Here is a 23,662-nt window from a genome sequence, read left to right on the forward strand (position 1 = left end):
ATGTAAAAGTTTATTGCTAGCATTAATAGTTTACGAGTTATTAACGAAAAACGAAAAAACAGTTTTTTGCAAATTACTCGTTAACTATAGACACTAGCGAAAAATTTTTATACAGAAATTGTAGATCTCGTCGTCCTCTACAAAAAAGGTCTGATGCAATTTTCCCGTATCTTCAAGGGTTTAGGAGTTATGGGCAAAAAACGAAAATTTCGTGAAATCTGAAGGGGTACCCCTTGGAAAAATCTCGGAAAAATCGAAAATTTTTTTTTTGTTGTTTATTATTAGCAATGTTCTTCCGACGTGTGATTTCTTTTTAAAAAATGCATTTCTAAAGTGCATAAACTTTTGGGATTGACTATATAGCCAATACATCCTTAAATGAAGTATCAGCGCGTAATAGCACAATTCGTAACAAAATTCGTTTGGAGGATACTTAATACGGTTGACGTCTAATATTATTAATCACGGCGTATCTGTTCAATTTATAGTATCAAATTTAATTAGCGTTCTGTAATAGATGATATAATTACCGTATAATGAATATTGATTAAATAATTACTCTTGATAAATCCTTGTTCAATTCCCGAACGCTTTAGGTTTCGTATGGAAAAGATAAATTAATAAATCTAGATCCACGTTTATAAAACTCATAGATCGACGCATAACCGATATGTTTGTTCCAGTAAAAATGAATTTCTGAATTTAAAAATCCAGACAGATTCGAAATTATTCCTCAGCTGGCGTAAATTGGGTAACGCGGACAAAACCGAACGTTCGTCAATCATCGAGCTTCGTGATGATGAATCAAAGTGTCGCGTAGCTCGACGCGTAAAACGCGCGTGCACGCATTAATGCGCGCCGAAAATCGAATTATCACGCGAAATAATACGGCGATCGGGGCGGAGGGAAGGAAATCGATAATTGGCGAATTTCTACGCGCCGTCAATGAAATCAAATCATAAACCTCCCACGTAGTTTCGCGCTGCGTGGGTATTAAACTGAATTAACATTGCTTGCTTTCTCCGTAATGCGCGTCCGCTCGAATCTCGTATATTCGACAAATAAAAAGGGGATAAAAACGAAAAGTCATTAACGCAGGTAGAAAATACATAGCGAGTCAATTTGGTACTTTCGTACAGAATTCAACTGCTGATTATCTTTTAGTAAATTCTATTTTTCGATGTATATCAAGTGTAGCATGCATAATTCAATTAATTACAATTCACTGCCCATCTTGGTACACATTTTGAGGAAGCTTGCAAGCGATACCATTCGAATCGGAAGGATCAATAGCATCAAAAGATATAAATCAGTTCACTCGCAGGGGTACGATAATTATCACGATGAAATGATTATATTGGTCTGTAAATTCTGGAGGTAATGAAAATTTCATTTCCAACGCGTAAAATGATCTCATTGAAATTTTTATTATTCTTACACGAGTTCTATAATCATTATCTGCGCTTTATCTCCACGATGTATTAATTTATAACATCCAATTATGTATTCGATTAGTAAGAATTATTTGCAAAGCACAATCGTTTATTCGCGAAACGTGGAACAATTCTTTAATTGCCCACTGCATCGTTATAATTATTCGCATTTCTGAACCTGCCTACATTTTGTGATATTAAATGTTTTATAATAATAATAACTGTTTGACATATAAATGTAATTTTCAGGATACAATCAAAATTGCAATTATAATACTTAAAATCATCCTGGGAAAATTGAAACAATCATTGTACATTAATTCGCCATAATTATAAAATTATGAGCTTCGCTTTTAATACCAAGTTGATTCCGCTATAATACACAATGCCACGAATGCGCTGAATATAATTTTTGACTTTGCGTGCATTCAAACAAATGCAAATAATAATTCAATCAGATCTTACAATTAAAAAAAAAAGGATTGAACAACTTGTATCGATACAGAGGTTTAACAGTAAATTTTTTATTAAAAAAAATCTTAGTATTCTAAATCGACTAGGGAAGTACATTTGACCATGTGCGTTCATCTTAATATTACATTAATCTTTAAAAGGTTCATTAATATTCGACATATTTTTGTACGTAATTTAAGCTAGATATAAGCTAACAAAATTTTAGGAAACCCGGCTGGAGGAGAGCCATCGCCAAATGTCCCAATAACTAATCAAACTTCTTTTCCAGGACGGGTTATTAAAATATTCCGTGCTTATGCAAATGAACGCGACCCATTCGTATATTCCCACGACTGACTCGTATAAATCCGCAAAATATCGTCGCGTGTTAATTATTGTCGGTTCTTTCCCTCCGTCGTTCGAACGGACGAGCTACGCTCGAGCCAGACGGATCGTATAGCGGAAAAGATAACGGGTAGAGAATATTAAAAGCGAGAACGAACCCGGAAACGTCTGAGATCGCAATGATCGAACATGCGGGAGATAAAAAATGTCTAAAATCGATTCTCAATGTTGTTGCCTCTTGCGCGCCCTCGTGGTCGAATATCGGGCCGAACACACGCAATTGGACCCACACGACGGGTGTTAACAAGGCTGCGGCGACAATAGGTGCAAGGCGACTTCACGGCGCCGTGGTTACCTTCACCAGCCCAGAGTCCCACCTGGTAAGCCTCAGTATCCAACGCTTTCAAACGAACCAAAAAAAAAAAATTGGAAAAAAAAAAATAAAGAAAGAATGTGTAATAACGGAAAAGCAAAGAAGGAGTTGAATGAAGCACAACAGAGAGCTCGCAGCCGAAAAGAGCGTGCTCTCTTTGAAGCTGATTCGCCCGGCCACTTGATACGCACCTATATGATTATTCTATATATACGTATATCTATATATATATATATAATTGGCTAATTCTCACGCGAAACTTAGCTTTTTAGCGAGGAGCGATCACCAGAGCACCAACTTTTCTTCACCAATCACTCACGTTTACCCTGCTCCACCATTCTCTCTCTCTCTATCTATTTTTCTTTCTCTCTTTCCACTTTACTATTTAGTTTCTTTTCTTTATCTTTTTTTTTTTTTTATCGAGAGAGACCCGCGACGCGGTCGAAACGAGGGGAAATCAGCACGACGATGAAAAGTTTCGAGTTTTCCCGAACTGCCATCCAGTTCCTCGATTATGGGCGGCCTCCGCCCTGTACTCCTCCGCGCTTCTCGGCGACGTGAACGATCAGCCGGCGGTAACTGGGTTAGAACCCCGGGTCTAGAGGGTGCACTCGAGCAGATGGAATTTTTCCTGAAGACAGGTCCTGATCGAGTTTTTCCAAAACAATCCACCCGACGTTTGATCGTTCATTTTAAATTAATATTCAATAAATGCGTCTACCACTTCTTCAATCTTTTATGTACATAACCTTTGACCTATACGATTAACAAACAGTTCAAGAATTAGAGATAATTATTTATAAATCTCATACAATAAATAATGCCCAGATGCTCGAGTGATAATTGAATTATTGTTACGTCTGATTCTTTTCAATGTCGTCGTGCCGATTTTTCATCGCCTCGCCGCAAGCTTTCTTGTGGAATGGTTAGGAAGTCTGTCACGATTTGTATATACATATATATCTACATATATATATATATATATTATAGTTCACGCGTGAGAGTTTCGTTCACGATCTTGAAAGCCTAAATAGCCTCTATAGGTATACACCACTGGTCACTGCACATGCACGCAATATATAATATTCGCTCCTCTCGTTATTGTCATCACTGTCACTCATCTCGTCACGATCATCACTTTTCATCATTCTGTGCAATCTTTCTATTCGTATTTTACAAAACCGAACTCGGCGCCTCGTGTAAAAAAAAAAAGAACTGAGTCCAACGAGTGGAAAATGAATCCGTTTCGCGGAAGTAGTTTCTCAAGTCCGGTGATCGAAAAGTATAAATTATAGAATAAGATCGACCGTTCCTTAAGTGATCTCGATAAGAGGAGAAACGTCTGTGCGAGATTTGAAACAGTTAACGAATCGAGCGGTCGATCGTGGATTCTTTCAGACGAATTAATTGCTCGTTTTAGAAGTGGGGTCGGGGGTCGTTTGATGTCGTTCAATTAGCCGCGGAAGGCGAACTTCTGATCCGGTTGAACGCGATTTACTCATTTCATCGAATCATCCTCTGTGTCTCGTGGAATGAGCGACTAATGAGCGTCTGACAATTGCCTTTAGCTCGATGCACTTGAAATAAATGCATGAGGAAAGAGACAACGGAACGATATATCGCACCGCCTGCATGTTGACGCAACAACAAATCTACGTCTAATTGTTCTTTCAGGAACGCTAAACGGACCACGCGCGTGTTCCCATCCACGTGCGAACGTGATGTCAATCGCCTGTCCTCGCGACTCGGCGAAACATCGTTTGCCCTCGAAAACCGTGCTGATACAGAGACGTTCGCGGTCAATAGCGGTATCGGAGAGACGTAGTCAATCAGTGAGGTCTGAATACATGACGTTCTTCCGATACTTCGTCTCCCCGCGATGTAATTGGAATAAATGTAAATTGAATTCAATTTGACAATTGACTCAATTTTCAAATCAATTTCATGCAAGAATCCATTTAACTGTATTCGTTCTGTACGTCATAAAAGTCAATATATTGTTTCAAATATTTAATCATTAAAATGACACTAAATTACTTGAAACAGAATATCAAAATTATATACAGATGATGTTATTGATACGAATTCCAATCATATCACGTAGGATTCAAGTGTTTGAGAATGAAATGTATGAAACCGTACTAATTGACCGGAAGCAAAGATTTCCCGACATTTTGTCGATGATACTCGTTAATGGAATTTTGATAGATTATCGACGTCAAATTTAGTTCATTGATCAAAATGACATTATTCGATCGGCAAAATTTTCCGTTCATACTGGTGGCATTATATGGAAATGGTCTCCACTTAGGCCGAGCCAAATTGCATTTAATCTGAATATATTAAAATTCAAATTAGCAAGATGAACCGAAAGCCAATAAACGTTGAAAAGGAACGTTCACTGGAAACACACACGAATAGAGACTGGGGATGAAGATACATACGTGACTGATATAAATAAGAGATATCGTCATCGCGAGATACGGGATTACGGGGGAAAGTGGTTTAGTTAAGTTGAAAAACGGGGGCGGACGGGGGAAGGTGAATAAAGCACGTAACGTCGCTGGGTCATCATCGTTTTCCAGCAAACGAGAGGAGTGCATAAGAGTAATCCGTGCATCGGCGACCAGCGCGCGAGAACATCAAAGAAATTTGGACTTCCGGACCGACGTTCCACTTAACAGGATCAATTCAGCTCGTCTCACGATCGTTTCACCTGTACACTGACCCTTGTACACAGACGTATACATACACACGTACACGTATATGTCCGTACACAATCTCGATAAAGAGTGTTACACGGAAACACACACACACAGGTTACTTACCCACACACCGTATCTACCCTCTCCTGTTTCTCTCACCTCGCGTACAAGCTCTCTGTCTCTGTCTCTCTCTCTCTGTCTGTCTGTCTCTCTCTCTATCTCTATCTCTCTTTCGCTCTAAATTCTCGTCTACGGAGGTAGTAGCAATGGCTCGCGTAACCGCGACACCAATATCGTAACTCTTGCGCAGCTGCAACTACCTACGGTGGGCCTCTGGGTAAGAAAACACGAAATAACTTTGAATATATATTTCTCGATTACTCGGGCCACCACGGTGTGCCAAGTTTCTGGTGCAACGAACCCGACGATGCCTTCCGGTCGGCTGAGAAAAAAGGCCCGGGACAATTTAGTTGTAAATGCGATGATAAGTTCAAACTCCTTTGCATACGATTTCAAGTGGCACCGTTTTTCTAAAAGAACGTCTCTGGTACAATATCATAGTTTGCCACGTTCATCTCAAATATATTTCACTCGGTATTAAATCAGCATTAGAAAATGGCAGATCTTTCTGTTTCTTGTAATTAAATTTTCGTTTGATCTCTTAAAATTCTGTTTATAAGTATTACACGTTACATTAAATTCTCCAAAGTAGACAATCTTGTTTTCCGTCTCGAACTCGTATCTTATTTTTAATATGTACAGTTCAATATCGCATTCGTTGGAAATCGTTGCATCGAACTGCTCGCGAAGCTTCAACGATCCCGTTTCATAAAATCCTTCCATGCTCCTCTCTTTATTAACATTTTCGAAACAGCTGCCAGTTCACAGCTAAAAATCTTACCTCTTTCTCTCAGAAACTGCAACTGCTTCCCGATCGTCCTTTTCTCGTTTCATAAAAAACGTCTCAACACCTTCCCGCGTGGATTTAATTTTCTGGGACTGAGAATCGGCTTCGGGTTAAATGTTACCAGCTCTCGAGTCGATGGCTAGCCGAGGAGATGATAAATTTCGTTCGTCGCCAGATACTTTTAACAAAAGGCAGTGTTATAGGCCGTGACATAGTTCCATGCGGTTATGCATCGACCTATAACGTTTCGCATCAACCTGAAAACTTGCAGCTTGCACGAAGCAACTTGCGGTTCCGCAACTCGGCGGAACTTTACTTCGACAGCTCCGAGCAAATGCAGGTACGGGCTAGTACATTGAAACTGTGCACAAAGGATGCAGCTTGATCGTGAGAAGGGTTTACGAGAAGGCAATACCCCTTTTAAATCTCGATCATGCTTAAGGTCATCGACCTATCGTATAAAAATGTATAGAACCTTTTATATCCGATACTTCATATTCATTTCTTTAACGTTGCAAGTACTGCATTTTATTTTATACAACATCGTTCTTAAATCAGCATTCTTCACGGAATTCAATGAATAGAGAATTTCAATTAATTACACTTCGTATCAGCTTCATTCTTCATGGAAATTATTTATTGAATGTTTCTACCATTTTTGTAATTCAATCAACAATGCAACCTTTTGTATCTACTAACAATACTTCATTTGCTGAAAGAAATTCAATACTCGATACATAGTGGATATATAACGGATTTGTAATCTGGAAATTAATTTCTCTTTGGATACATGAGTGAACCCTTGTGGTTCGACGTTAACTGATTCGTCTAGAGACCACGAGGAATGCGGTTTCGGGCTGAATTCTCAATAGCAGCAACCCTCGGAGGAGCTCGTTGTCCAGTCTAACCTTGGCTCCCTCGCGTTTCCTAACAACGTGACCAACTTTCCACTCTGAGCAGCTCGAATCTGTCACGAGTTCCACAACTACCTGGTCTCGTCGCCCTGCATCATCTTGAGTGAAACTAATACCAAAACTAAAGGCTGCCCTTTTATATTGTTCCATCTTTGTTAAAGGCTCCCCTGATCGATACTGCAAGTTGGTTAGGCTGTCAAGTATTTCTGAGATTCTATGGTCTGAGGGATTTAAAAAAGTGACGCCAAAGCCTTTCATAGAGTTTCCCATTCATAAAATCCTATTATAAAGTTTTCTTTCACGGAGGAATTCATTTCGTCAAGTGATTTATGCTTATTAAAATTGTCACTTTACACGTAGGACAATCAATTTTTAACTTTTTTTATAATATCCATTTGGTTATTTAATATATAACCAATTAGTATTATTCCCTCAACTTTGCTTAAATATCCAGATATATCTTCTACGGAGAGACTGACCTCTAATAGGGATCAGAGCTTACCTACATCATAGAGTACAAGTTGCTCTAATCGATATTGCAAACTTCGTGGCTGTCAGGTTTTCCCAAGACGCGGTGTAGATTACTCGGTAAAGTACACGCCAGCAAACTTGTATCTGTGTTCTAAAATTTCTTCGAATTTCCTTCGTCATTTACACTTTTCACGATTACTCAGTAAACGTAAAGATGGTAAGTCAAATATTTAATCACTTATAACAGGCACACTAAGAGAGAAATGTGACTAGCTCATTGTCAACATTGATCTTTATTAGAAAGTGGAACAAAAATTATTTTTAAAATAACTTCAACATGCGAGAGCAATTATTCTCTAGCTAGTAAGGGATCAACATTTTTATCGCACGTCACATTCATCAGATTCGCTTTCCCACGCGAAATGACTCAACGTGCTTAAATACGTAACCGTAAATCTATCATTCCTATCGCGGCCCTTTATCTTTTATTGCCACGGTCGAATAGTATTTCATCGCCCGAAATCAATTATTTTCCATCCGAGAGAAACTCATGTCAACATTTCTTTATATGAATTAGAGTCCTTTTATAATTCTCAGGAAATACTGTGTTAAAAATTTATTCTAACATTTCTCGTCTAATTAATATTTTTATAATACAGAGTTACATAATTGCTGATACGATGTACGAGTGTATAAAAAAAACATTCCTCAATCCCTTAACAACTGGTAAACATTGATTCCCTTTCTTAAGAGGCATTCTGTTAATGTCCACAGTAAACGGTCAAATGTTTGGAAATCGTATCGCAGCTCGCATAAAACTTGCAATACCGGGCATCAAACTTGAATCCGTCCGAGCGGCTTAAGGGTAGTCTCTTTCTTGAGATACGACACTTCCGACAATCGCATCCAGTCCGATATAAAATAGATTTTAGAAACTCTCGCCGGCTTTCACTGTTATCGTAGATTTCTTACAAACACAAGCGACGCGATTTCCCTTCGATTTTATGGACCTCCCGGTAACGACGAACGTCTTACACTTCACACAAGCGCTCCGCCATTTCTCACTATCAAGGAGTGAGTTTACTGTCTGGATACTCACCAAACTATTCAGAGACAGAGAGAAAGAGACGACGAACACAGACGGTAAGCTCTTTCGCCCTCTTACTAGATTGTATAACACGATTTAAGAGAAGCATTTATAATTTTATCGAACGCATTCCCGTGAAACCCTTTTACCGATCCCTTCAGGATTTTTACGAGCTATAAAACGATATATCGCCCTATGGGATTAACGTTCATCCCCGTTATTCCGGCGTAAATCTTCGCAGAAGTCGAAACATCGGCTAACGAAATCTTTACGGTCGCGTCGATGCTGCAACTAATCCGCGTGGCTTCTCCGTAAATTCACTGGTTGAACACTTTCAAGGGACAGTAAACTGTGTACTATTGTAAATTGATTGCCTCCAAAGGAAATGGCTTCTCAAATAAAAATAAAAAAGACGTTAAAATCACAAGCAGGTATAAAATGTGAGAAACATACTGAAATATGTGAAAATTTAACAAGCAGGTGCAAACAATAGAAGGGATCATGGAAAGAATTTATTATATAGATAAAATGAGAAATAATTTGCACAGAACGAAAGTAGGACTGCGACTGATAGTTTATCAACCGCGCGAGGAGTCGTCGTCATTCGTTAAACCGTGGCTGGAAGCCAGGCGAGCGTGTTTACAACCACTTCAAAGTAGTCCCTTTATTCAGCGCTTTGAACACTCGTTCTTTGAATTATCCGTCTTCTGTCATCCTTTTCGCGGATTAAGCGTGCCCTGGGGATAGAGGTTCTTGCGGTTCGCCACGGATCTCGTTGCCACCCGACAGGCAGAAAGAATTCCGAACCCCATAAACGAGTCGAGTCTCTCTTTTGAGGATATCAAACATTAGCTCACGGTTCTCCCTCATCCGTTTAGTCCGCGTCGGTAATTGAGAGAGGCATTCGGTCTTCTGCTCTAATTAAACCACTTGGTTCCTCGTGGGGTGGTTGACGAATCTCGACACTTCCATGTTGGTAGACTTTTTTTTTTAGGTCTACTAATTACCCACGGAGATTGCTGATTTCTGACAGAGTCTTGCTTTTTATATTGACATGGTTGTTCTCACGCACGAGAAGTTCTCTTTTAATATGAGATCCGTGCGATTTCATTTTGTACAATTTCATCTTTTATTCTATACTCTTCTGCAATTCTTCGACTGAATTCGTGGCAGACGGCCAGATCTAATTTTGTCATTTTAAGTAAACTCATCTCGGTTTTTGGTTGAAGTCTTGAAACTAGACCAATGATGCTAGATAAGGAATCTCATCTGAGTGTCGCGAACCAGAATACGTGCTCCATTTCAGAAGAAATTCTAATTCAAAGACCGAGCAATTTTTGGAAGCAATCTCGAGATTAATATTATTGAACTATTTATAGACGCAATTTTCTCAGAAGTGTTGGAATGTCGATAATCGAGATTGCAAATGAGGGTATGTCATAAATTAGCTAATAATATATTTCGCAAGTAATTAAACTTTCGTAGTTGATCATCTCTCGCGTTCAGCCGACAGTTTCGCGGGGCTGATTTCCTAAAGCCGATAGGAGGGAGCAGGGTTTGGGAAGAAGGATCGGTGACTGGAAAGTAGAAGGGCAAAGACCGAGTCGGGGTATGTTTCGGAAATGAAATATACCCCTTTCCGGGGATTCGCGATGAAAGCACCGCTCTCCGGTGGTTCCAAACTCCCCAGACGAATTTCTAAGGGTGCGAGGGGTGCCACGGAGACGTAGAGGGAGAGTACCCACCCTAAACGAGATTTCTCATTCCCGACTAATTCAAGAGATTTCATCGTAGAACGAGTTCTATGATTCATTTCGATGCTCCTAGAGAAATCGCAAAAATTGTCAGCTTCTACTTTATTTCTAATGGAGTTCTGTGCATTTTTGTTTCAAAAGAAATCCAAATTAGATTTGTTAATACTTTCTTCCTTCATCAATTGAATAAAAATTCATCAAGTTATACACCAGCCATCATTAACAGAGATAGTCAGAATTTATTTAATTCTCTTATCTTCAATTCAAATAAAGTCAGTTAGAATTAAGTTAGTTAAACAGCTTTCTGTGTCTCAATTTTACCGGACTGAAATTATTCGCAGTGTAACTAGGATCATAAAAGCCTCGAGGTTCTAACTTTCGACTTGCGTCACCCACGCTGTAACGCGAACCGCGAGAACTCTGAGATTCTCCTGTTTGAATTAAGTTACTTGCAGCAACGCGAAAATATCAAAACTCCTGCGCTGAGTTTGTTGTGAACAACGCTCACGGTTATTGTGCAATAAAAATCAGATCCTTTGTACGACTGAAATTGCTCTTCGAAGTTGTGAGATTTCAGAAAAGTCGAAATTAATTACAATATAATATTGGCGAATTAAAGGCATGGAGGCTTAAACGAAGTCTCGATGAAAATGAAAAAGGCAGGTATTTAAAGATTCAGAGAAATTCTGCGTCGCTCCGTGTGATGCAAATCGCGAAGCCAAACCGAAAACGAAGTACGAAGCTTTGGGGCGTAAAGTTGGTTCCCCATCGAAAGAGAGGGACGGACAGGCCTCGGGGAAACAAAGGCAGGAAGAATAAATAATGAGTCTCGTTACCGTGAGTTTTCGAGCCCACTCTTCTGCACGGAAATTGGCCTCGCTGTCATGGAGGCGCAATTACACTTGGTGCGGCTTATTCTCTCTCCGTGCTACCGAAACCGTCCTGAATCCAAAATTACGACCACCCGCCACGGTAGACAATAGCCAAAAACAAAAGAGATTTCATGGAATTTCCAATACTTGTAGAATTTACTTGATAAAAGAGTCGTGAACGTTTATTGAGCGTATTTATGGAATCGTCGTTTTATTAAATCGAATATAAAACACGGTTTAAGAAATGCCTCATAAATATTAGCAAACACTTTTTATAAATTTCTTGCTTAGTATGAGTTTGAACTTCTCGGAGGTTTACCTTTCCGTGAATAATTCAGGACACGGCTGACCATTGTGGATCCGCATCAAACGAAACGGCTGTTCTACTCCTGTTTCCATGAATCGTCGAACGAGACTGTAAAAACGCGTCACGTATTCTGTCGCCTTTTATCGGTGGAACAGACGTTCGATAATTTCTTCTAGACATCGACTCGGGCTGTAAAAAGTTTCCTGCCACCCGCAAGAATATGCTTCGTGTGACTTGCAGTCGATAGTGTATAAATGAACCTTTGCAAATATTCTTTATAATTTCTCAGTATTTTACAGTTTGTTAATTACATATAAATAATTATTGAATTCTCGATCTACCCTTGCACCAGTTTTCATACATTTTACCCAGAAACCCACTGTCACCCAAACTGTTAAGACTCAAACAAAATGTACACTGACAAATCATTATATTATAATTCCACATATTCTCAGTCAGTCTCATTGAATCGAACATTGAACATTGAGGATTTCAAGACACACAAAATCTACGATAAAATTCCTCTTCTCTAACATTCAATCAGTTTCATTGAATCGAACATTGAACATTGAGGATTTCAAGACACACAAAATCTACGATAAAATTCTTCTTCTCTAACATTCAGTCAATTTCATTGAATCGAACATTGAACATTGAGGATTTCAAGATACACAAAATCTACGATAAAATTCTTCCTCTGTAACATTCAAAACCGACTCGTTCGATGAGCCTGAATCTTATTCCCGCTCATCCGCGATATAAATAAAACGGTAAACTCAGATAAGAATTTCTCGCGACGCGTGGAGACGTAGCTGGCCAGCGAATTTCCCAATGGGAACAGTGGAAAGCGTGGGACGGCGGGGGTGTACGTAAATCAGTCAGTCGCAGGAGACTCGGTCCCGCAGCGAAATTGAAGTAAAAATTCCACGAGCAGGGGACACGTGATTATTTAAGCCGTCGTGCATGATGAATGGACCCGTCCACGGCGATGGGAAGGCGGAAAATTTTGGATTCCGAACACGGCGGACCCGGCCCGGCTCTCGCTGTCCGTTCGCCATTCTTCTTCAGGACGTCGAGGGATTTTCTTCTTCCTTCCGCCTTTTTTTCTCGCTACCTCTTTTTTCTTCGGAATCTTTTCTTTTTGTTTTACGTCTTTCGGAAGCGGCGGCCAAGAGTGGAGGCATTAAAAGACGTCCGTCTGGTCTGTTTCAGGTCCTGCCACCTTGGAAGGCGGCCAAGTCCGGCAGTATATCCTTCAAAATCCGTACCAACGAACCGAACGGGTTGATCATGTATAGCCGCAGCGGTGCTCACACCAGGGTACGCACAATTTTACTTCTTATAATAATACGAAATCCTTTAAATGACATAACGTAGTTTGTAACTTCAAATACTATAATTATAGTTTTATTCTGTTGTTTGTCGCAAAGGTAATGCAATTTATCATACAATATTCTTCATGCAATTTGCAACGAGCAAACGTATATAAATGGCAATAAATTTCGTGACACAGCTAGACAGACGCGTAGTGAAAAATGTTCAATGAAAAGTTATTAAACACGCAAACGAATATTAAACAACCGAGGCCATAATGAACAGTTTCATTAACCAAGGCCTTGGAAACTACCGGGCTTATCGTGGCCTTTTCATTTTTCCCGAAATATTCCTGCCGGATCTGTAGCCACGTTGCCGTTTCGATTAATCGACGCGGGAAACCCGTGCGGAACAATTAGGTTCATTAAAAAACAGGCGGCCTCGCGAATAATGGGAAAGAGATCCAGAGGGTGATTTAAAAGGAGCACTGATTTCAAGTAGCCACCCCACAGGATCGGTCATTTGGTCGAGAATCGTGAAATAGAAATACAAAGATTTATTTCCATCCAGTTATTAATCAGAAATTAGCCTCAAATCAAGATTTCAAGCATATTAGCTAAATGTGAAAAGAATAATACAGTCGTTAAGCTCAAAGAAAGAACTTCGAGCTTTCTAAAGGCAAACAAAAAATATGTAACGTGTCAGGTAACGATCCAACGAACAATGCGAATCTTGAGTGAAGTAGTTCACGCTTTTTAAAATCAAACACGCGACATTTTGACGAATTCAACGACCGGACGTAATACAGGTGCGTGGCGGGGTCAGATGAATTCGGGTCGCGTGGTCAACGGCGAGGGAATGCATTTCCGCGGCTCTCGGGAGCTCGCGTACTCGGCAGTTATCTCGATTTAACACAGTACCGCCTCGTATAATTCCCACAATTATATTTCAACGTTGAAACTAGATGGAACGGGCGACGCGAACGCGGCACTGTGTGCAGCGTTACCATCGCGAGTAATCACGACTGCGTGGCACGGAACGACGGCAGCAGCGGCGGCGACGCGCGGCGTGAAATAAATCGGAAAGTTGCGAACACCGGTGTTTCTCGTTAAGGCTGCGTGCGCCGAGCGTGGACGCGAGTTCGTGCAGCTTACTCATTAGCAGAATCAGTGGATTCCGCGAATAAATGCATCCTCCCTTTAACGTTAACGTCCCACGTGTGTCAGAGTGCCAGGCAGACCCGGCCTCGATGTTTGTTAATATGTACGTGGCTGTTAAACTAAATAAACGCAACCGATGCAACGTCGCTGCATTTTTGAAATGCAGCGGGAAATCTTTTTAGAGTCATTCGGGTAATATTTTATGAAGGCGGACAGAGTCGGGAATGAATCTCTCTGATGGGGATATAGTCGGAGGGTGAAATTGAAAAGATTTCGTTCTAAATAGGATTTTATAGGATTACGAAAGGGAGTTATTTTCGGATTAGAGCGATTATATTTTCATTTGCAGCAAGACCTTTTCGCGTTTGAAATTTTCGGTGGTCACCTGTATCTGCACGCTGATCTTGGGAGCGGGCCTGTCAAGGTGAAGTCGTCGAAGCAGCGCATGGACGACGGCATATGGCACGACGTCGCACTTCGCCGCGTCGAAAGGGATGGACGCGTGACCGTCGACGATACCATAGTCGAGTTCCACACACCAGGTATGAAATAAAAATAGTCTGTAATTTACATACCCGTGATCGATCATACATTATCTGATTGGAAAAAACCCAGCGACTTGTACGCTGAGAAAAAAATTAAACGCGAACCAGCGTTACTTTTATTCGTCAGCATTTATTGCAAAATAAGTACGGATGATCTTATGAAAAGTCAATTCGTAGTCGATTAAAACTTCCGAGGGACTTAGAAACGCGAACTTATTCATAACTCGGAAAACTGTGTAGGTCGGGGGAGTGAGGGAGTAAGGGAATAAAAAGTCAAACAAGCGGGGAACTGTAGAAGCAGTGGTACATCTTAGGAAGCGTACCGGGCGGAGCTATATTAAACCGATAAATAAACAGAAAGCGGAGAGTTTTCAGCGTCGGTGAATCCTTCATCGACTTTCCCTCTGTCGTCTAGTTCAAATAATGGCGGCTGCAGGAATCACGTTCATTCCCTCCCTCAAAGATCTTGGTCCGGCACATCCTCCTTGCGGATTCCGTTTCCTTCTACTTCTCGCGTACTTATGTGTGTACACGACCGGCGTGACTGCGCGGCGTGGCGTTAAATTCTAACGGCTATCGATTTCCGGCAACGCGTTTTATCCGCAGGAGATTCGTAACAGTCGGATTTACTCTCACAGGGAAAATACTCGCGACCTACTAATGCAAGCTTTATAAACGTTTAAAAACTTCCCTTTGCCGTAGACTCGCTTCCCGGAAGCGCGAGCTTTTCTCATTAGATCGCTTTGACGCTTATAATTCTCGGAAAGCTTCGGCAGAGACAAGACTTACGAAAGTAGATCAGCTTTGTGATAATTGGTTAAGAATCGTAATGTTATAAGCCGAGTTTGCTTCCAAGAATATCGCCAGGATATCCTCCAAGATTAGATTATAATTTTAAATTCAGAATCGTTTTCATGAATTAAAAACATATTTTGTAATATATTTTAGTATTGGAAATAAACCCGTTTGCTGTATGAAACTCATTTCTTCTGGCTTAAAGTTTATTAAAATATCTTCTTTTTATAGTTCTTTTTATAAGCGAGACGTTTCTTAATACGGTTTTTTAATCAGGCTTCCAAATAAGCGAGTAAATCCTTAATTCAATTGAACACCAAGCTGCATGTGTATTTCAGTTTTTATTATAATTTTAATGATGAAAGTCAAGCGAAACAATAGTGTGTCCGTTCATCGTAATGCATGTTTGTTGCCGAACCCTATGGGACAAGTTTCACGAGACTCAGTGGTCACTCGAATTACACGGCTAGTTAATTTGCCCGTGAAACTAGTCTTTGAAATCTAACACTTCAACGATACCAGCCTCAAAACTGTATTTCACCGCCTCATTCGGACGAGGCTGCCCAAATTCTTCGAGTGTGAACGCTTGCTGCAGGTTAATTGCACTCGTAACTGCCAGGAAAGCTCCAGGTACCATTTATAATTAGAATCAATACTGTTCTGTTAAAAAAGTTCACCATCTCAATTTCGGCCGTGGAATTTTATTTTCCAATATCCCGTGTACAATACGTCGAACTATACATATTTCGTATAGAGTAATAACTGAATATTCATATTGCGCATGAATCTCGTTCATAAAAACAAGTTCGTTTCAAGCTCGATAAATTGCTGTCAGTTTTAAGACAAAGGGAAGCACTCGGCCGCGAAATAATTCCGTTTAAGTAAAAGATACGTTTGTTGCATCTCGGAAAGGCATCGTTTCCATTTCTTTGACGTTGGAGAATATTATCCGGAATATCAAAGACGCGACCGAATTAAATTCCTGGCGGCGTTATTCTCCGCGAGTGGTGTAGTAATCTGTAAAACATGAATCATCGGGGCTTAAACCGCGATTACGGTTAAGCCAATAAAATAATCTCTCCGGGAGGAAGAAAAAAAAAACCGTCCGCGTCCGGAGAGCCGCGGAAACCACGCTCGAACAGATAAGCGAGAAGTTTACGCGTGTTTTAACGTCGTTCCGCCCGATATATCGACCGTTCCACATCCGCGCAATTTCCGGTTTACGGAAGTCTCTAATTAATTCGCTAATTTTGTTTTCTTCCATCGAAAAAATATATGAGCTAACTGAGGAAATATTGACGCGGAACTCTATTTATTTTAGAAGTTTACAATATTTTCATTAAAACTGAAAACGTTAAACTGAGAATACGATGCGATGGTATCTTATAGAAAAACATGTTTATAATTTGTTTTTGCATGCAAATCTATTCCAATCATGTTTTTAAAATAGCCAGTAGCCAAAAAAATTCTATCTTGAAAATTATAGTTGTGTGCCGGTCCCAACGAAACTTCAGCTCTCTCGAGCTTTTACATGCTTGCAGGTGGTAACAATTTTCGATGAGTGAGCTCTCCGTTTTCCTTCGTCGACTGCAATTTCCTTTTTTCCTTTAACCGCTCTTCCATCTCCTCCTCTTCCTCACATTCTCATTTTTTTCTTCTTCAATCTTACCTTCAACAAGGAAAATGAGCTTCGTCGCTGTAATGTTTCTCTGCTCGCGTCTCTTTCATCATTCTACAATTTTAAAAATTGTTTATTTTTAATCAATAATGATTCCACTAATTGAGAAATATGCTCGTAACAACGAATGGCCGATAAATAAAAGGTGATATTGTAATGTGCAACGAGTGACTGTCCCACATTTCATACTTGCGGGGAATAGATTAATGACGAATTTCGCGGTCGATTTTGGCCGTGAAAGAACTCGTATAAATTACGTTGCCGCGAGGACGACAATGAATCACGTGCCATTTTGTATTTGTCACCGAAACGTCCCGGCGTCCCGTTTACGATGCCGATTAAAAATCGAAAACGACCAGGGGAAGTATAAAAAATGATGACAGTGTGCTCGCCACGGTTTTAGATAAGCGCAGTTAAAATTGACGTATGTACGCGCCGTGGGAAACAAGAAAACTATTGCAATAACATTAATTCCAATCTTCTTTCGACAGTTTTAATTTCTAAGTTGCGACGAGAACAGATTGGTTCTTCTTTCAAAAAAATAGAAATAATAATTTAATACTCGAATCTAACCAGATAAAATTGTTACGCAGGTAGATGGCTAAGTCAACGTCCGTGAAATGGAACGTAATTATACTTTAGAAAATAGAACTGGATTTGAAGTAATCGAGGATTAATGGTCAATTTACTTGTTCAGATCGCGTTGGGAGAACGAAGTTTCGAGTGATCGAATAAAATTCTACTTCGAGTAGTAATGTACTTTCAGGTTACATACAGGAAGCATGAAATTTTAAGTGGACGAATAAAATGGAATTTTAAATGAAGAAGAAACTTTATTAAAGCCGTGAAATTTTTAATGAGCGGTATCTTTGTGATTGCACGTTAGAAACAAGCAGTCAATTTTCATAAAACGACACTCAGACAATTTATCACTGCCAATTTGAACTCTTCGTTCTTTTTTTGAAGAAATTTAATATGCATCATTTGTTTCTTTGTAATGATTTGAACGAGGATAAATTCCATGTTTCAGGCGATTCTACGCAACTTGATCTAGACGGATTGCTGTATATCGGTGGCGTGGGCGCTCCATTTGCACCGTTAACAGTTCCTCCGGTGCTGTGGACAGGTGCCTTGAGACAGGGCTACGTCGGTTGCATGAGGGATCTTGTCATAAACGGGCAACCAATCGATATAGCCGGATACGCTCAGCAACAAGACTCCGGTAACCAAAAACAAAAAAAAAAGACCGCAAAAATATTTCACGCGCGTTTGTTTCGAGCGAAACACGAACACAGATTTCCCATCTCGTGAAAAATGACTACGTTTGTCATTCCTCGAACAGTTCGTTCCGTGAAAAATAAATTTGAAAACAGAATATCTCTCTATCTCGCGGTTGAACGTCGATTTGATCGAAGCGAGTACTTGTTTTCCAACAGATGTATTTCCTCGAAAAACATTTTACAACGTGAAACAATATCAAGAATTGAAAATTCCGATACGTATAATCTTTCCGAACGCTTTACTGTGCAAATCCGCTGCAAAATATAATATTTGCCTGAATCATGCGTCCGTGCCATGCACCATGCACTCTTTATTTTGTAGAATAAAAACAACATATGTTAAATGCTTGATAGAATAGTTTCACAATATGCAAAAATAATACACTATTAATTTTATTAATATACGATTACAGCAAAATACACATATTTAGGGAGAACATGATTTGTTTATATAATGTACATAAATAAATATATATTTTGTACCTTTATTTTTGTTTCNNNACATTAATATTTTATTTTATAATAATAAACTAGTTTTTGTCGCAAAATGTGGTAAAGGAATATTATGAATAAAAGATTGGCGATAAAAAAATACGTTTTTAGTAAAAAAAAAATTTTCGCTGCGGACAGGATTCGAACCTGTGCGGGCATAGCCCATCAGATTTCGAGTCTGACTCCTTAACCACTCGGACACCACAGCTTGTGATAGAAACATGTTCTCGTTCGAACTTAAAGAACATTTTCACGTCGTCAACAATCGTCTTGTTAATAATATAAATGATATTTACAATAATATTCCATAAAATCGGAAATATTTTATGAGATATTGTTGTTGAAAATCTATCTGAACGATAATTCGATGTTAAGAAAGACATCAATTAAATTTTAATCGGAACGTAATGAGATATAATTTTTTATTATAAACGTCATTAACAATTCTAGTATATTAAATTTTTCTTATGATCATCGACACACACGTTTATTAAATCACGAAGACACGATGACACAATTAAACTCGTTTTGACAATCCTCGGCGGTGGATCCCCTTTCAGTAAAACGGAAAATTGCACTGGAAGCACGTGTCACTGTCTCCATAATTTCGTTTCTCCGGACAATTTTGCAGGCGCTGTCAGGCCGGCCTGTCACCCTCAACCGCCCCACTGTCCCTCGCAACCCTGTATGCAGGGTGGCCATTGTCTCGAGGGTTGGAACAGGTTTCACTGCGACTGCACGGGAACACCCTTCACCGGTCCTACATGTGGAAAAGGTAAGCCTTTCCCTTGTGTAACGTCGCATTCGATTGACTAACCGTGCAAAACGAGACTATCTCGTTCCTCTACATACAGAGTTGATAGAATTTCTGAGTCAATAGAAGACAAAGCGCGTCATCACGAGATTAATTTAATAATACGTTTTCACAAACTCTATGTGTGTGAAATGAACATAAATACTATATAATACATAAAATGATTCTCGGACTTATTCCAATCTTTTATAATTCAGGCGAATTTACGTACAAGCGATATGTTAACTTTAAAGGAAAATTGTACTTCAAGCATCATTACAATCCTAATTCAGCTCCTTGATTCCATCATAAAAACTATGTCAACGCCAAGAGAGAATTTGTAACCACTATCAATCGAATCACAGCTAATCACTATTATCTTGCTGCCTCTCTCTTTAGAATTGGTATTATCACAAGTGCTAGCTGCAAATGTGGCTCTGAAGCTGAAGGCATTGATCATGTTTTATGGCAGTGCAGCAAAGAATCAAATTAATCACAGACTTATGGGAACTAAAATTTTACCTACCTCTAGAATCAGACAGACAAAAGTGTCTCTCAAAAGACACGGTCTTGAGCACGAGCTAAGGTGGGGATACTTGACACTATGTGACGTACAGACGCGTATCTACAGTTACGAATAGTGGGGAGAGCGACTAGTGTGGGGAGAAATGAATTACTCATGCTTACTCTAGAATTCGCAGATACTTGCATGCGACTATATATACCAATTCATAAAGATATGTAATCTTAAAGTTTAATACTAATTATGTTTATGGTTCCCTTTGTTACTATGTTATTCATTTTGTAATACATTATATATATTTAATTATCTACATCTATAAGGAACTAATGTAGCGATAATAAGCCTTCAAATAAGATTTCAAACACTTTAATAAAGAAAAAAAGAGACATAAAATGACTAATTTCTAAAAATAAAATATAGAAACCTTTAATAATGCAATGATGTACAATATAGTTAATAACCCTTCTTTGTCGTTTCTCAGACGCATCAACGTTGCATTTGAACGGAACACAGCAAATGACTGCGTTGATGCCGGAGGACTCGAAAACGCAAGCCGAGGAAATAGTAGTCCGTTTCAAAACGACTAGGCCACGCGGCCTCCTCCTAGCCACGGGTTTCGAGAACAGCCCAGATCGGCTGCAAATCTACCTAGAGGAAGGCAAAGCAAACATGCTGATCCACATCGGCGACAAGGAAAAGGTGAGTCGCCAGCGAATTTTGTCAAAGCTCGCATTTTGTAAACTTGAAACCAGACGGTATATGATAGGACTGAGTTCCTCTGCAGGCCGCGAATTTGATACTTTTAAAGGTTTTCCTTAATAATGCGCACTTTTTACTTGAGAAACGTCTCGGTGTCCAGTACCTAATCTCATTAGAGGTCCTACAATACCGAGTGTACTACGGTGGTCGTTACGTAGAAATAACAAAGTATAATTCTGAAAGAATATTATGTTTCATAAAACCTTTTACCGAGTTGTTTGCTTGTTTCATTAATTGCAATGCTGCCTACGTTATAATGTTCGCAGAAACGAAATGCCAAAGGTCTTATTAAGAGATATGGGTCTAAAAACCTTTCGGTATTTAAATGTTAAGGGTTAAACCAAGTATTTAAAATCCTTGATTCTATTATTGCGAAATTTAATAATTATGCGGTATCTTATAATTGTTCTAGAAATTCCGCTGTAAAAGTGACTTGTGTATTCTCGGTGGACAGGTTTGACACAAGTAAATTGTAATCCCCAGTCTCCGTGGAGCGCAATAATGCATGAAAATTTGGAGCTACTTGATCATTGCCCCCGACGCGACGCGATCGTAATTCATCGATTCATTCGAGTCGTTTTTTCGCGACCGAATAAATTGGCTGTAAAAATTCAAATCGAAGGAAAATAGACGCCCCCGATGGTGCGACGTGTATTCATAATTCATGGCTGGCCCGAAGGTTCGAGTTCTTTACCGGTCGGCACTCGAGGAAAAGATAGACGTTTCCATGATAATACTGTCTTCCACCGTTTGTGAAAAACCAATTGAATATTAATTTCGTGTATCCGATATTGCTTCATCGAAACGACATTTTAATCATCTTTCGGTATTCGTACAGCTTCGCTCACTTAATATAATTTAATAAATCAGACTTCAGTTAATAACTCAGAGCTCCTGTAATTCTCCTGAAATTGAGAACACTCGTCGTTCATTATACACGTTTATACGATTTGATGTTTGGTATCGTTCGTATCGTTGGTGTTCCAACGAGAACGCAGCTACTGTTGCGGTCTACGGAAAGTCGAAGTGCTCGGGCTTGGTTGTGTAATCAATGCGACTTGTGTAGGTACCCTCCTTGCTTCATTTTGCTCGGGTCCCCATGTGTAGAGCGAATCGCGTTGCCAGGCTGCCGTGTTTCGCAAACTGGAACCGCGAATGCGAACGGCTTATGTACGCTGGAACACGTTGCATACCTACTACCAGCAAGTTGGAGCCGAGCTGTTTCCAATTGCACTGTTTCTCGAATTTGGAATATTACAAAAGCGAGCGCAGCAAGTTCATCTAACTAGCACGAGACAAATGAAATTATTATAGCCAATTTTAACAATACGTTCAGAGCATTTTAAAGAAAGAGAAACAATATTTTAAAGTTGGCTCTGTTTAGGTACTATTACCAAATTTTTTGTTTCTTTATTTCGCAAATTTTCCATTTTCGTATTTCCATACAAAAATCTTAAATACACGAACTGCCCGGAATATAACGTCCCATGGTACCGAGTGTTATGATTGTCATCCCATCGTCCCTGTTCCTTACGGCCTTTCGGTATTTTCACGTCTGTTATTTTAACATATAATATTTTCATTATGCACTAGTTTCCCATTCTATACGTACTGTGTAACAGGTTAAAATAATAGCTACTAAATTTCCGAAACTAAAGCCGAGTTCAAGCTAACTTCAATTATTGAATCAACGATTGAAACATAATCTACATATCTCACATCTTTCGCCCTCACCGAACATCATTTTACTTCGTGTTTAACAATTTAGAAAATTTATTACATACCAGTATAGTATTTTCTATACTAATTCTACAGTGTACAGTAAGTTACGGTAGGTGAAGATAATTATGTAGATTCACTAACGATATGCAAACACCGTATAATTTCTTGGAATAATTTAATATCCTCCTAGTATTTTATAATCTAACAATACTTAATGCGATTAGAACATTTCCATTCAGTGAAAGAGAATTCAAGCGACGAATTAAAAAATCTTATAAAACTAGTTGATTATATTCTTGCACGTTGCTTTTCACTTTTTTCAATATCTATTATTTTCAAAATTTCTAATGTTATTAAGTAACCAATACATTGATGAAATTCGGGAACATAAGCGCGTGCACTCCCGTTTCGAATGGAAACTAGTTGAAGCACCGGGATACAACCGCGTGCGATTAGAGGAGGCTGCAATTTACGTTTATGTTACAATCTCAGCCTCTACACGGACCCGATAATTGAACGGAATAATTAACACGGTAATGAACATTTCAATTAGTGCAACCGTACATCCATTTCCCTTTTAGCCGCCTTCCAATTGTAAGAAAATTCCTCTTATCTCCTTTACAATGTATGAAGAAAGAATGAGCTGAAACAAAAATCAATTTGACAGTGAGACGTATCAAGGATGTATTGGCTATACAGTCAATCCCAAAAGTTTATGTACCTTAGAAAAACGCATTTCCTATGATTAAAAATAGTGAATTCTTCTTCTAATTGCGATATTTAATGAGTTAAGTATGATTATGTCGTATTTTATTGATGTTGACAAAATCCGACCATCCCACCGTCGAAACAGCCAACTTTTGACAAAAAATTTCGTTTTTCCTCAATAACTCCCAAACCGTTGGACATACGGGAAAATTGCATCAGATCTTTCTTGTAGAGAACGACGAGATCTACAATTTCCATGTAAAAGTTTGTTG

At 39.3% G+C, this 23,662-nt stretch overlaps 1 protein-coding gene and 1 non-coding gene across 2 annotated transcripts in view; one reads left to right on the forward strand and one right to left on the reverse strand.

Moving 5' to 3' along the window:
- The window catches only part of Nrx-1 (neurexin 1), a 214,821-nt gene that overhangs the window by 163,956 nt on the left and 27,203 nt on the right, over positions 1-23,662 (forward strand). Inside the window, exons 10-14 of the mRNA XM_026812360.1 lie at positions 12,834-12,941; positions 14,445-14,637; positions 18,144-18,335; positions 19,517-19,660; positions 20,683-20,900. Coding sequence (XP_026668161.1) covers positions 12,834-12,941; positions 14,445-14,637; positions 18,144-18,335; positions 19,517-19,660; positions 20,683-20,900 — 855 coding nt within the window. The remainder of the gene's footprint in view (positions 1-12,833; positions 12,942-14,444; positions 14,638-18,143; positions 18,336-19,516; positions 19,661-20,682; positions 20,901-23,662) is intronic.
- Positions 19,012-19,093, reverse strand: TRNAS-CGA (transfer RNA serine (anticodon CGA)). Its single transcript has one exon. It is a non-coding gene; the product is annotated as a tRNA-Ser (tRNA).

Source organism: Ceratina calcarata, unplaced genomic scaffold (genome assembly GCF_001652005.2).
Source record: "Ceratina calcarata isolate Rehan_Ccalc_2016 unplaced genomic scaffold, ASM165200v1 scaffold115.2, whole genome shotgun sequence".
NCBI classification, from domain to species: Eukaryota; Metazoa; Arthropoda; class Insecta; order Hymenoptera; family Apidae; genus Ceratina; species Ceratina calcarata.